General features: G+C 37.2%; 1 protein-coding gene across 12 annotated transcripts in view; it reads left to right on the forward strand.

The window, feature by feature from the left end:
• Positions 1–15,500, forward strand: part of dock3 (dedicator of cytokinesis 3) — a 189,812-nt gene that overhangs the window by 153,492 nt on the left and 20,820 nt on the right. For 8 of the 12 annotated variants that reach the window (XR_006157940.1, XM_042749368.1, XM_042749366.1 and 5 more), the window contains 18 exons: positions 288–394; positions 930–1,101; positions 1,195–1,292; positions 1,388–1,471; positions 2,815–2,915; positions 3,008–3,089; positions 3,728–3,898; positions 5,239–5,331; positions 6,190–6,382; positions 6,717–6,844; positions 6,939–7,085; positions 9,214–9,312; positions 9,445–9,539; positions 10,322–10,397; positions 13,637–13,737; positions 14,422–14,480; positions 14,889–15,037; positions 15,359–15,444. Coding sequence is in view for 11 of the 12 variants with exons in the window: in XM_042749368.1 (XP_042605302.1) it covers positions 288–394; positions 930–1,101; positions 1,195–1,292; positions 1,388–1,471; positions 2,815–2,915; positions 3,008–3,089; positions 3,728–3,898; positions 5,239–5,331; positions 6,190–6,382; positions 6,717–6,844; positions 6,939–7,085; positions 9,214–9,312; positions 9,445–9,539; positions 10,322–10,397; positions 13,637–13,737; positions 14,422–14,480; positions 14,889–15,037; positions 15,359–15,444 (2,041 nt within the window). In the remaining variant the exon portion in view is untranslated. The remainder of the gene's footprint in view (positions 1–287; positions 395–929; positions 1,102–1,194; positions 1,293–1,387; positions 1,472–2,814; positions 2,916–3,007; positions 3,090–3,727; positions 3,899–5,238; positions 5,332–6,189; positions 6,383–6,716; positions 6,845–6,938; positions 7,086–9,213; positions 9,313–9,444; positions 9,540–10,321; positions 10,398–13,636; positions 13,738–14,421; positions 14,481–14,888; positions 15,038–15,358; positions 15,445–15,500) is intronic. The other 4 variants (XM_042749375.1, XM_042749376.1, XM_042749374.1 and 1 more) reach the window with 2 other exon arrangements.

Below are 15,500 nucleotides of genomic sequence, written 5' to 3' on the forward strand. Positions count from 1 at the left end.
ATAAATCAACTAATCCAAATACAGTTTGTGCCTAAATATGAATGTATTTACAAAACTTTCATTTTTACTTTTTAAAATGGATGAGATGCTGTTTTATTAGTCATTATTTAACCTGTTGGGTTATATGACGGATGCACTACTCGACATATTCAAGTTTTTTTACTTGATTCATGAAGTGATCTGATTTTTATTAACGTTTTAATTGATTTAAATTACTGGCACTTGAAACTCGACCAGCACTTTGGACAATATTCAAACTGTTTTTTTGTTTGTTTGTTTTATTACAGCAAAGGACAAAGGAGAAAAGAAGCTTTTTGGCTTTGCTTTCACTCCACTTATGAGGGAAGATGGCACAACACTGTCAGATGAGAGCCATGAGCTTTACGTCTACAAGGTTAGGCAGACTTTACTTTATGTGAAACGAATCATAAATTAAAAGAAAAAAAAAATCCAAGTTTCAAGGTGTGGAAGACATGATATTTGACAGATTTATTTTATTTTATTTTATTTTATTAGGTATTCCAGTAGAAACAAAAAATATATATATTTGAATTACATTAAAATAATAACACTTTAATTTAAAATTATTTTATTTGGTTTACAATTTTAATTTTTTATTATATTTTTTTGAGTTTTATTGTTATAATAACAATTTTGACTTAAAATGTTATTGTTATTATATTAAATATTATATGTTTTATTTTTATTTGTTGTTTATTATTATTATTCATGTAATTTAGTAATGTAACCTTTTTAGTTATTGTGGTACTTTAAGTTAAACTAAAACTAAACTTATTGTTACCTTGGCAACTAGCAGAAATAAGGTTTTTATACTTTGTATTATTTCATTTCCTTTATTTCAAGTTGAATTAATTTATTTTAGCTAATGGTAGTTTAACTTGTAAATCTCTCTTCTGTATGTGGGTCAGTGTGATGAAAACACCACCTTCAGTAACCATGCGCTGTACCTGGGTCTGCCCTGCTGTAAAGACGACTTCAACGGCTGCCCCAACATCCCGTCCAGCCTCATCTTCCAGCGCAGCACTAAGGAAACCCTCTGGATATCCACTCAGCTCTCCTCTACCAAACTAACACAGAATGGTAATTTACTAACACTTGCTAACAATTTTCCTTCATTCATCATACTCTTCTCAGAGGATAATAACACTTTCTTGTCGTGTTTGTGTTGTGAAGTCGATCTACTAGCCTTGTTGAAGTGGAAAGCCCATCCAGAACGTGTAATGGACATTTTGGGGCGATTGCGGCACGTCTGTGGGGAAGAAATAGTCAAAGTGAGAGCACTGTCTTGTTTTTTGTCTTTTAAAAATAACAGATTTTTATGTCTGCTTAATGCAATTTACATCCATTTTCTGTTTTTCTTCTCTAGTTTCTTCAAGACATCCTCGACACGCTGTTCTCCATTTTGGATGACAACACAGACAAATATGGACCCCTGGTGTTTCAGTCACTGGTTAGAAAGTTTAACAAATGACATTTCTAGGACTGCGCCATAGCTTACCTAACGTTAATAATTCACTGCTGTAATAACGTGTCCAGTTTCCATTTATCAAAAGACTCACATCCACATGTACTGTGTGTTTGTGTGTGTGTTTGTGTGTGTGTGTTAACACCCTTAAATCTGCACGATTCATCTCTTTCACGAGTGCTCATGCTGTGTGTGTATGTGTCTGTTTTGATAAATGGAAGATTTCAGCTGGCGTGGATCCAGGCATTATTAGGCGTTCACAGCTGCTTGATAGTGGCGTCTCCAGAGAGCCTTTAGCTTCTTGTACTCCTGTAAAAAGAGTCAAGACATTCTAGCCTCTCTTGGCCTGAAAACATCTGTCATGTTTCTGTGCAGAGAATAAGGAACCTACATGAATGCATTCTTCTTGCATGGATATTAATTTTGCACAAAACTTGTTGTGTTGCTGTCTCATTTTCATTTAGTTTAAAGAAACAGTACACCCATAAATGAAAATTTGCTGAAAATTTACTCGATACTAAATGTAGATGAGATTGTTTCTTCACTGATTTGGAAAGTTTTAGCATTGCATCACTTGCCCACCAATGGATCCTCTGCAGTGAATGGGTGCCGTCAGAATGAGAGTCCAAACAGCTGATAAAAACATCACAATAATCCACAAGTACATCAGTTAATGTCTTGTGAACTAAAAAGCTGTTAGACATTTGTAAGAAATCCATCAAGACATTTTCTAGTCTTCTATCTATTATATTAATTAATAATAAAAAGTAATCTCATCTGAATCAGGAGAGAAATATGCACAGATCAAGCCCAATTTACAAGCAAAATGCGTCCAAAATAGTTCTATACAATTTTGTTTGTTTGTTTGTTTGTTTTTGGCCAGAAGCAATGTTTTAAAGTTAGAACGGCCTAATAATTGATTTATTTCTTACAAACACACAGCTTTTCACTTCACAAGACATTAATTGATGGACTGGAGTGGTGTGGATTACTTGTGGATTATTGTGATGTTCTTTATCAGCTGTTTAGACTCTCATTCTGACGGCACCCATTCACTGCAGAGGAATTTCTACAAATCTGTTCCTGTGAAGAAACTCACCTACATCTTCATTTTTTTTTTATTTATTAAGGTTGGGGTGGGGGGGTTTGGGGCTGAACTATTCCTTGCATTCAATTTACTAAAATAACTAAAACTCAAAAGTATTTTTTAAAATTAATTACTTAAACAAAAAAAGTATCTCAATTATACTAAAAAAACACTGATGCATACTGATATTTTCAACATCAGTTAGAAATTTGGACCTGACCTGCTTTCCATCTCTGTCCAGGTGTTCATCATCAATCTGCTCAGGGACAGTAAGTTTTATCACTTTCGTCCTGTGATGGACACGTACATCCAGAAGCATTTTGCTGGAGCACTGGCTTATAAGTAATTCCATTTATTTTCACAGGATATTTTTAATAGGGTTTAAGGTTTTGAATCTGAATATGGTATAACTAGATGTTTCATGTCAAATTCAGAGAGTTGATTCGCTGTCTGAAGTGGTATATGGACCGATCAGCAGAAGTTGTTCGACAGGATCACATCCAGGAAGCCATGAGGGTGAGATTTCCTTGATTTTACCAAGTATGCTGTATAACCACAAAAACAGTATTGCCATTGCTGGTTTGATTGCTGATTCATTTTGGTGCTGACAGTACCCTCATATTAAAATGTCAAGCACTGTAAAAGTACAGAGAAATTATAATTCAGTTAAAATGTGGGTGCTGTTAAACAATTTTCAGAAACATCTTGCCGAACACATACTTGAGTGAAAGTAAGAAAAGTTTCCACTTTTAACTGTACTCAAGTATTTAGAAGTAAAACTATTTATCTTAGCTTTTGAAATTGGCTGATGAGAGCCAGTGGAGACTCTGATGCACAAACTGTGCAAAGCCATCCATTGAATCATTATAATATTTTGAACTCTTTGCTTTGAATAAAAATAAATAAATAAATAAATAAAATATATGGAAATGTGATGTATTTAGTTTAATTAGCATTCAAGTTAAGTACAAATTTCCCATAGTGATTATAATTTTTTTGAACTTTCTTCATTTGTCTTCAAGGTTCAAGAACAGGGATTGTCTGTATTGATTGTACTTGGAGTGTTTTAAAGACATTTTATAGCATAAATGTTGAAAAGCTTGGATACTTGCAGATATTGTCAGGGTACACATTAACTGTAAATCTACCTCCAGGCTCTAGAGTACCTGTTTAAATTCATCGTCCAGTCACGGATCCTCTATTCCCGGGCCACCTGTGGGATGGAAGAGGACCAATTTCGGGCTAGCATCCAGGAGCTTTTCCAATCCATCCGTTTCGTGCTCAGTCTGGACAGCCGCAGCTCTGAGACGCTCATTTTCACCCAGGTCAGATATAAACTAAAGAACTGTTCACATTTCATGTTTATGAAAATTTACATTTGTGAGGAGATACTACCTAAAAGAACCATCTGATATATGAGAAGAACTGTGTCAAAAAGAAAAAGCTTAAAATTGCTAGGAGTGGGATTTAATGGATGAATGCTTAGTTACAGTGCAGTTTTGTATTAATGATTTTATTAATTTATACCTCAAAAGATCAAGATGGTCTAATGTGTTTAAAAATGAAAGGATCAGTTGTAACGAGATGCTGATCTCCAAATCCATGGTTTTTGACCCAAGATTAAAGCTGTTTCCTTGAGGCCCAGGTTTTTTAAGGTTCTATGAGATTAATGCATCTGTCTCGCTCTGCCCTAAAGAAGTTGTATGTCTAAACTGTTTAGACAGCCCCATCTCAAGAAAAATCCTGTGAAAGTTGCGACCAGACAAAACAAGGTTTTTCCTGAAGGCTGCAGGAGTATGTTTAAGTAAAGATAGCTGCTCTGTCTGCTCTAACATTTCTATGATAAATGTTTTGAAGGTCTCAAATTTGAAGTACACAAGATTAGAGGACTTGAGACAAACTTCAAGACACTGAAGCCACCAAACAAGCTCTTGAGAGAATGTAGTATCATTTGTCACTAGATCTTTGCATTGTCTGAAGATGGTGCCTGCTGCTATGATGCTAGGTTGTTAGGAATGTATGTGGTTTCTGAGGTTTTCTGAGTGTTTTAAACCAGTTGCATTGCAAGGATGTTTTGGATTGTTGGTAACAGCTTTTCTAGTTGGCAAACTAGCTCTTCTTTTTATTGTTCACCAGGTAATGGTTCCCCCAGTAAGGCTTACAAAGTATCACTCAGTTCCTCAGCACAAACAATGTGGGACAGTTAATGTGTAAATGGGTTTGTAGAATGATATATTTTGTTACTTTTGTTTAGTTATAGGTAGTGTTTGTACAGGAAAATGTGACATTTCTTTCTCTGTTCATGTTTAAAATGTGGTATTCTGGGTTATGTTTCTTCCATATGGCTTTTTCTGTCACCACCATATTTTATCATACAGTTTATGCCTCCACCAAAGCATCATTTAATTCTGAAACCACCAGGAACCTTGAGAAAAAGAAAAAGAAAAAAAAAACATGTGACTATACTTTGATTAATCAATGTCTGGACATAGTACAGACAATCCTACCCACAATTCTTGAACAAATAGTTTGATGAAGATTTAGTCTTCTTTGGTTTTTGTTGACATTATTTTCCTGAATTGTCCCATATTATACCTTTGTGGACTTTTCCCATCCCTGCCCCGCATCTTGACCCAATCCTGCCCAACCTCACTGTGCCCCCTAGGGTCCCCAGCCAACTACTGGACAAGCCACCACCAACCAGGGCAACTGCTTGCAGCCATTGAGCTGCAATGCCCCACGGCCCTCTCCGCTGTCTGTAAGTAGATGCAGCTTGTTGAATTGCCCCACAGTAATGGAACGGAGACTCCCTCACAACTCAACCCAATGCCAAAGCACAAAACATCTACCATCCCATACAACCACTCAGTACCTTTCCAGAACACCAGACCTCAACAATGAACCAACACCAACAACTGCTCCGCAATACTTCCAGTGCTTCTTCCGCTGGGTTCTGTGATGTGTTTCTTGGTTTTGATTGCTGTGTTTGACACCAAATCTTCTCCTGCACAAAGTCAAGTCCTTCCAAACACCCCCATTTTTCACCTCTTGAGTGGCCTTGAACCGGGGACCAGAGATCACCTTGCCTGCAATGGATCTTACCATTGGGCTGTTGAGCAAATTGGGGAAGATAAGTCCTCAGAAGCAAGAGATGGAATGGACCTTTGAATTAAGGAATAGCCATGGCCAAGGTTTTTGACTATGACCGTGACTGTATAGGGGTCTTCAACCCTGCTTCCAGAGACGCACTATCCTGCAAAGTTTAGTATCAACCTACTCCAACCCACCTGCCTGTTACTGTCAAGTTTAGGTTGGTTTAGGTGGTTTAGTTTGATACGTGTTTGAGCTAAACTCTGTTGCACAGTGGGTCTCCAGAAGGTAGCATCTTGTTTGGCATCTTCTTAAAATTTTTCATTGACTGAATCTCTAATCTACCAAGTAACCATGAGGTGCTGATGAAGCCTCGCTGTTACTTCATCTCTTGCTGTGTAGGTGACGTTCATCCCATCTTTGTTCAACAGGCCCACCACATCTTGTTTTATCTGAAGGGAACACGAATAATGACCAAATTGCAAATGTAAACCTTTCTTTCTCTGGTCTCTTCCACTTTTTTCAGGCTGCCCTACTCAACTCATTCCCAGCCATTTTTGACGAGCTCCTCCAGATGTTCACAGTACAGGAAGTGGCAGAGTTTGTAAGGGGAACTCTGGGTAGCATGCCTAGTACGGTCCACATCGGTCAGTCCATGGATGTGGTCAAGCTGCAGTCTATTGCTAGAACAGTGGATAGCAGGCTTTTCTCCTTCCCAGGTATTTCTTAAAGAATTTGTTTCACTCTCTAATGTGCAAAATTGTACCATTTAGAGGCACAACAGCTTTCACTGGGGCAGTACTGTCAAAGTACTCTCATCTACCCCTAGAAGTACCTTAAGGGTACAGTACATATTACTACTCTAAGGTACTAATATGCACCTTTTATGCTTAGATAAGCTACAAAGTTGTCCCTTTTAGGGGTACTGCCCCAGTGACAAGCTGTTGTACCTCTAAAAGGTCAAATGTTTGCACATGTTCTAAGACAATGTAAATGTCTGAAATCTTAATCAGGTGAATTAAGTTAATAACCTCCCTCTGTCTGTTTGCACAGAATCAAGGAGAATTCTCCTTCCTGTTGTTCTCCATCACATTCATCTGCATCTGCGCCAACAGAAGGAGCTTCTGATCTGCTCGGGAATCTTGAGCAGCATTTTCTCCATTATTAAGAGCAGCTCATTGGTACACTTCGGTCAATGTGCATGTCATCAAAACTCTCAACATCCCATTGATGACTTTGGTTAAAGAGACAATGTTCCTTGTTTCCTATCTGCAGGAGAGCTCTGTGCAGGAGGAGGTAGAGATGATGGTGGAGAGTTTGTTGGATGTGTTGTTGCAGACGCTGTTGGCCATCATGAGTAAATCTCAGTCTCAGGAGGCGGTAAGAGGGCAGCGCTGTCCACAGTGCACGGCTGAGATCACTGTTAGTAACTAACAAATCTGATATTCTACTTCTTTCCTTCCTTCCATCCCTGTTCTCCTCCACCTGCTTGGCAGCATCCCTACTGAGATCTTTTCTTCATCGTCTGTTTCTTTCCCAGCATATTTCTCTTTTTTTTCTGCCAACAGAGTGCAGCAGTCAGGTTCTGAAAGTAAAATCACATCAATAGAATGATTAATGTTTAATGACAATAGATCTACCTCAAGCTCCAACATTAATCATCGTTAAACTGTCAAATCATATATATATATATATAGAGAGAGAGAAAGAGAGAATATATTTGAATATATGACAATTACTGTAACTTAAATATAAAAGTAATTACAAAATGCGCTCTCTCTCTCTCTCTCTCTCTCTCTCTCTCTCTCTCTCTCTCTTGTTCACGTTCATGTCTGTTTTTATTATGTCTCTCCTATTCACTCACTTACTCACTGACTCACACATAATACAATGTCTTCCTGTGGGTGAATTTCACGAAAACTACACATAAAATGCATATTTCAAGGACGAAAGAAAATTAAACCTCTGTTTAGGGCCATTACTTTCTTCATAATTTTCTTTATGCGAAATATAAATGCAAAATGTCTTAATTCTTTCCATTTCTGCATTAAAATATGACCCTAATCTTTCTTCACATGTTTCGTGAGACTCACCCAGGCTTGTTTGTCTTATGTCTCTTACATTTGGTCTGTTGTAACACCTGCTTAGAAGGTTAAGATAAACAGTAAACTACTAGAACACAAACATGCTCTGATCTGTACTCTTTGATATACTTTTGCTTGATTTTAATGTTTAATTTTTGATGTATTCATCATAGATAGCTTATAAACTGAATCCAGCAGAGCTAATATCACGTCTCTTTGTATATGTAGTTAAAAGAAAGCATGGTCAGACAAGAGATTTCACTAAGAATAAACTGTGCCTTTTGATAGCATCACATATTTGCAAACATTGTCTGAGTTGTTTTAGCACCTGGGTCTTTAAGGCCCTGTCCACATGAACACAGGTATTTTCAAAACTACAGATTTTTCTATGTGGTTTGGCCGTTCATCTACACAAATGCAGCAACAGAACATTTTTGAAAATTCGTGCCAGGGTGAAGATTTTCAAAAACTCCAGCTGCAGTGTTATCATGTAGACAGCGAAACCGGAGATATTGGCTTGTGACGTCGAAGCGTGCACTGTTATCTCTGCCTACTGGAAACTTTTTCAGGCTTCTGATTGGCCAACATGGCTTTACGGTTGAGATTATATCGCCACCTGTTGGCTTGGCATACTCTTGACAGTGCTTCATAGCATGCTTTCGCGTTTTCATGTGGACAGAGATTTTTTTAAAAACGCAAGAAGGAAAAACCCGTGTATGTGTGGACGTGGCCTAAAATGCAGAAAAATGTGTATAAATAAATCCTGCATCTGGATCCATGCCCGGTTAAAATCATTTGATCGTTATTTAATAGGCTACTGCTGCCATGATCACTAAAATATTTTTAATATTCTGATACTAATGTTGGGTAAAAAGCGTTTACATTTGTGAGTCTGTCACATTCTACAAAGAGCGTCATTTACATGGCATTTATGATTATGGCTGCCCAAAGATGAACAACAATGACCTAATTTAAATATGCATATTGTGCCTTCTTTAGTTAGATTGTGGGTGGTAGGTGAATCATCAAAGGTTTTGTTCTGAAATACCACAATTTCGTCTCGCATAGCCAGATTTTTGACTAACAACGTGAAGTCTATTCCACATTGGAGTTTATTCTGGCCAAGAACTGCCCACTTGGGCAGAAAGAAATTGCCTGACCAACAAGTTAAAAAAGTTGTGTAAAGCCAGCTTGTCAGATTAGAACTGGTGATTTCAGCCAGCCTTTTCATTTTTTGTACATAATATGCATCAGAATTTAGTGAACAGACTGTAGGCGGTCTGTGGCGTGCCGTCTGATGCTGAGACTAAGTGCCACAACTGTTAAGTGAATTCATCCCACAGTGTCTTCATGTCTCTCATTCATTTTGCTTCCCCGCTCCCTTTGGATGTGTCTGATTGGCTGTTTGATTGCCAAATGAACAGACTGATTGGCTCACAAGGACTTGCCCACTTTCTGATTGGCAGGGGGAGTACGTGTCCTGCTTGTTGTCCCTCCTTCGTCAAATGTCGGAAATTCATTTTCAACACCTACTGGACAATTTCCAGAGCAAAGAGGAGCTAAAGGTGAACCATCTCATAAATTTCAGAAACCAAGCATTTGAATAATTTATATTATTGCTTAAATGTGAGGTTTTTAAATGTTAAATGTGAAAATACTTTCTTCTAACTCAGCTTATACAATCCTATCTCTTGCAGGAGTTCTTGCTGAAGATTTTCTGTGTGTTTAGAAACCTGATGAAGCTCAGTATATTCCCACGTGACTGGAACGTCATGCGACTGCTGACCAGCAAGTGAGACCTCATTCCGGCTTCCTTCCAAAGTAGTTTTGGATTTATTTATTTATTTTAGTTCAAAGCATTGATTTGCTTTGAATAAAACATATATATATATATATATATATATATATATATATATATATATATATATATATATATATATATATATATATATATATATCTTTGAATAAAATAATACAATGTATTTCTCTTGAAATATCATATTTTTAGTATTTGTACAATGTCTTTCAGACAAAAACAGTAAAGTCACACTTTTAACATGAACGTCATTGCATTAGATGATATTTTTAAAGAGCATATAAAGAAAAAAAAAGTTTTATAATAGATTTTATAAAGTTCGGGGATGAAATTAATCAAAAGTTACAGTTCATCAAAGAATCCTGAAAATAAAAAAGTATCATGATTTTTACAAGATATTAATAAACAGCTGCTTAAGTAACTGTTTTCAATTTTGATAATGATAAGAAATGTTTCTTGAGCATCAAATCAGCATTTTAGAATGATTTCTGAAGGATCATGTCACTGGATGATGTACTAACTTCACGACTGGATCACAGTAATAAATTACATATTAAAAATATTAAAATAGAAAATATTTACTTCAAATTGTCACAATATTTCACAATGTTACTGTAGTTTTTATCAAATAAATGTAGCATTGGTGAGCATAAACTTTTGAAAAGCAGTGTATATTTATACTGTTCAAAATAATTTTGTCTCTCTATCTTCTAATGTATTGTTATTTTATGTTTAATTATCCCTTTTCTTTCTTGCAGTATCATTGTGAGCACAACTCAGTATCTGTCGCCTGCTCTCCATAAAAGCTTTACGGATGCTGACTTTGATTTTAAGGTGTGTGATTGTGATGAATATAAACCACACATTGCACCACAGACTCCCTGGCACTGAAACACACATTAAACATAAATGTAATTTTTAAACCCACACACACCTCTTTTTTCTAAAAATCATATTCCACATGTACACAAACGTGCTTGATGTGGGCCTTCACGGTGTCCTGCTGTTGGGTACACTTGGCTCTCTCTAATCCACTCTAATGAAGCTCTCCTCCCTGATCAAGACAGATGGTGCCACTAACTAGGGAGACTAGCTCTGAAAAGTTCAAATCTACTGAATTATTAATGAAGGTTATCTTTGAGAGAGAAACATGGCCCTGTCTACCAGTGTGAGCTTCACTGGATATCCCCTGAAAAAACAAACAAACAAAAAAACGCTAGACCATTGTGGAGAAACTTAAAGGGACAGTTCACACCAAAACGTTGTTTATGTTTAGATCAAAGCCCAAATAACTTAGAAAACGTATCTGTGTGGCGCAGCTGACACAGAACAGCATACGCTGTTTAAGTTCAGTGGATACTCTCCAAAATGGCCCCAGGAGGAGATGGATTGTTGAATTATTTTTTTTTTTTCACACAAAAAGTATCTCGTAGTTTCTGAGCCTTGATCGTGTAAGGACCCTTGCTGTCTACGGGAGGGTCAGAGAGCTCTCGGGATGCATCAAAGATTTCTTAATTTGTGTTCTGAAGATGAACAGGGGTCTTATGGGTTTGGAACGACATGAGGGTGAGTAATTAATGACAGAATTTTCATTTTTGGGTGAACTAACCCTTTAAATCCAGAATCCAATCTGAACTGGTTATGGTGGTTAATATACACTGGTAGATCAGTTTGACCAGTGAAGCCATGCAAAACTTATTCAGCATTTCACAAGTAATATCAATTGACATCCATAAGGTGTGGTCACATTAGTGAAATTTTGGCGAAATTACATAGACAAAAAAGTTCCACTGTCTGTAATCGGTAGTTTAGATGTATAAAGCACAGCTCACACAGAAGACACTTTGAAACCAAGCAGATTTCTGTAAGTCAATGCAGCAAAGTTACATGACCAGTTAAACCCGCTGTGAAATCTGGATGGGAAATCTTTTTCAAAGTTCCAGATTCTGTGGATTTCTATTGAAATTACTGGATTTCGTCAACAGCAAAATGAGCAGAGCAGCATTAAAAGTGAGCGCACCATTAGGGCCAGTTTTACTAAACAGGGCAAATTAGCACGAGAATGCAATTCCAAAACAGCGCCGATGGCCGTGGAAGTTTCTGGGGTTGATTTACTAACAACGCACAAATTAAAAAACACAGATGCAACATTTCATTTCCATATTGGCCAGCACAATATACCAAGCACAGTGCAAATTAGCATAGTTGCAAATAAAGAATAAAGAAATAAAGAAGACGTTATATTGAAGAGAAAGGCCAAAAAATGAAGGGTTGCAAGAAGTTTTGATAGAGCTGGTATTGCGTGACTCCTAGTCAAGGGTTCCAAATCATCTTTTATTTCCTGAAGCAAATTAAAAATAACATGGCTTGGCAAACGAAATGTTCAGATAATATTTTCTTCTTGAATTCCAAATAAATTAATACATGTAGAAAAAAAATCCTCTCCCTTTTACCACACATTCTCTCATCTCTTCAGTGCCTCCTCCTAGCAACAAAAATTGCAGCCATTTCAAGCGCAAAATAGTTTAAGACATGCTTTTTTGGGTGTTAAATAATGGCGCAAATACCAGTAATTTGACAAGTGCAAATGTTAGTAAATCGCATTGCGTGGTTCATTTGAATACTCTCCTCCCATAAAGATTGCGCCTGAAAGGGACACTCCTACAAATGCATATTCAATAAGGTCAGGCGCAAAAATAATTGTTCACGTCTTTTCAGCACTAATTTGTCACTGCGTGTCTTTATTAAATCCTAACAGTATTATTTTAACGCCAAAAGATGGTTTGTGCTGGTGCAAGCTGTTAGTAAAACTGGCCCTTAGTGTCAAAACAAGAGTTTGGAATGGTTTGATATGGAAAATAATTGGTGGGTGTGGCTTCCTTTCTGGAAGAAGGGACTAAGACATGGCCACCCAAAAATCAATATGTATGTTCTTGTATGTATGTCTTAAAGTGGTGCCAAAGTTCCTTTAAGGCAAGTCATTTCACTTGACGGTCATCTTTGAAATGTCTCTCGGGCAGCTATTTCAGTTATGCTAGAAGGCGATAATATTCCACCATATTGTGTGTAGCACTTTCTCCCATTCATAAGTAATAGGAATGCACCACCTTTATATTTCTAAAGTCTTTGGCAGCGCTGTTTCATGTCACCTAATATATACACAACCTAATCAGTTGTGTATATCCATGTTTATCAGTGTGGGCTTTCACTGGATATATCCTGGATAAAAGACAGCATAGACCAGTGTAGAGCAGCTTAAATCCGGAATCCAATCTGAACTGGTTAATGTACTCTATCACTATAGCTAGATCAGTTTAGTTTGACCAGTAAAGCCATGATAAAATTTAACCAACATGTCATAACTCTAATGAATATTGAAATTTACATCCTTAAAGGGATAGTACACCCAAAAATTTAAATTACTCCTTGATTTACTCACCCTCAAGCCATCCTAGGTGTATATGACTTTCTTCTATCAGGCGAATGCAATCAGTGTTGCATTAAAACATGTCCTGGCTCTTCCAAGCTTTATAATGGCATTGAATGGGGGTCGAGATTTTGAAGCCCAAAGAAGTGCATCCATCCATCATGAAAGTACTCCACACAGCTCCGAGGGGTTAATAAAGGCCTTCTGAAGTGAAGCAATGCATTTGTGTTAGAAAAATATCCATATTTGAAATGTTATAAACCCTAATCTCTAGCTTTCGCTAACTGTCGTACACGCGTTCACGAGTGACATAGTGAACTATCCCTTTAAGGTGTGATCACATTAGTGACATTGCATGGGCATACTGGATTTGATCTCCAAAAATGTTTAAAGTGATCTTTCCTTTAGTGTTCAAATATATATTTTTGAATTGTTTTATTGTGTAATTTCTAGGTTGGTGTGGCTTCCTTTCTGGAGGAGGAGGGGGCTAAGCTAAGGCACGCCCACCAAACAATTTATCAATTGTGTATATCCAAAGTAATGTTATTGCCAACTTGAATTATATAAGTTCTTCTTCAAAACTTTGTCAAGATCTCCATTAAAGACACAGTAGCATCACTACACATTTGTGTTTCTTTTCCGTCAGGTGTGGAATTCGTACTTCAGTCTGGCAGTGTTGTTTATCAACCAGCCCAGTCTACAGCTGGAGACTCTGACACCAGCCAAGCGGAAGAAGGTCTTTGACAAGTAAGATTTGCTTCTGCTCATTCACACACCATAAAGGCACTACGAAGAAATCAACCTGTCATTGTTTCTAAATGCACGCAGATTGTAATGTTTTTCCTCCACAGGCTTTCATTGTAAATGTATTTTGTTACTTACCAAAGGACACAAATCCAAATTACTTTCACAAATGTCATGTCACAAATGCTGTCAGCAGAGCTTAAGTTGTATTTAACCCAGATACTCCTTTAAATATGAAACAAACAATAATTTGGGTATTGTAGCAAGGGCTAATCCATGTTAAATCCATCCAGAGTACATTCAACATCTCTTTGGATTCCGTCTTTTCTGGCCAGCTCTCCTTCCTTTTGTTGTTATCCATGAGATCTGCAACTCATGATTAATAGATACCTATTCCTTCAGTTATTGGTCAAATACTCAAACACACACACACACACACACACACACACACACACACAAAACGCACGACTGCCACACAGCATGCAAGATAGATGATCACCCTGTGAGTTTGTTGGGAGGGTTGATTCATCTCTCTGCTTCTCCATTTACGTCTGTGATCTTCAGCCCAGTGGGTGGCTCTTCTGTTTTTCTCAGTCTAGTATGTTTAATACATGCTGTTTGTTTGTCATCTTAGATTCTTGGATGGATTTAGAGGAGTTTTTTGTGTGTTTTTGTATGTTTTTGCAGGTATGGTGATATGAGGGTCATGATGGCTTATGAGCTGTTTAGCATGTGGCAGAACTTGGGTAAGTGTTTTGATTCTCTCGCTCTGTCTTTCGACCCTGTTTCATGACTTTGTTTTTCTATTCCTGCATTTTTCTGCACACGCAAAGACAAAAACATAAACGCAAACATTCACTTCCTCCAGAAAAGCAGTACTGACCTCTAGAGGTGGAAGAAGGTACTGCATTGCAGAAATGACTCCGTAACCACCATAAAGTGTTGATGCAACTTTGCCCATTTTTATGTCACAGGGTTTTTCATTATTAATATTATTAAAAATAACAGATTTCAGATGCTTTCTATGATATAGAGCTTACCCTCTTTGTTACATAAACATAGATTTTCAGGCTTTAACAATAAAGATCCACCATATTCAAACAAAGAAAGAAAAAAAGTAATGAATAATCGCAATTTGCTTGGTTTGGCTGCAGGTGAGAATAAGATCCACTTCATACCAGGAATGATTGGCCCATTTTTGGGTGTGACGCTTGTACCGCAAATTGAAGTCCGAAATATAATGATCCCCATCTTCCACGATATGATGGACTGGGAACAGAGAAAGAACGGCAACTTCAAACAGGTCCATTATACCTGCTTCTGCTTTTCTGTCTTTTCTTGGCTATTTTTTTCCTGTTTCTCTTAACCTGAGTTATGTTCCAGGGAAATAAAAGAATATGATTATGATTTATTTTCACTCTAAATGTAACCAGTAATCATAAATGGTAAATAAGGTTTATTTCATTTATGATGTCCCTTGCGTTGGACAGAAAATGAATGAATAAAGGAATGAATATACAGTTATTGAATGAATAAAGGAATGAATGAACAAATTATTTATTATAAATTAAGTTTAAGTAGCACTAATAATGAAATATTACTCAGGATGATGATTCTGTTTCAGGTGGAGGCAGAACTGATAGACAAACTGGACAGTCTGGTGTCTGAAGGCAAAGGCGACGAGAATTACAGAGAACTGTTCAGTTTGCTGTAAGTGCACAAACGCACACACACATACACTCCCTCTACCTTCTCCACTGACACAC

Source organism: Cyprinus carpio, chromosome B22 (assembly GCF_018340385.1).
Source record: "Cyprinus carpio isolate SPL01 chromosome B22, ASM1834038v1, whole genome shotgun sequence".
Classification (NCBI taxonomy): domain Eukaryota; kingdom Metazoa; phylum Chordata; class Actinopteri; order Cypriniformes; family Cyprinidae; genus Cyprinus; species Cyprinus carpio.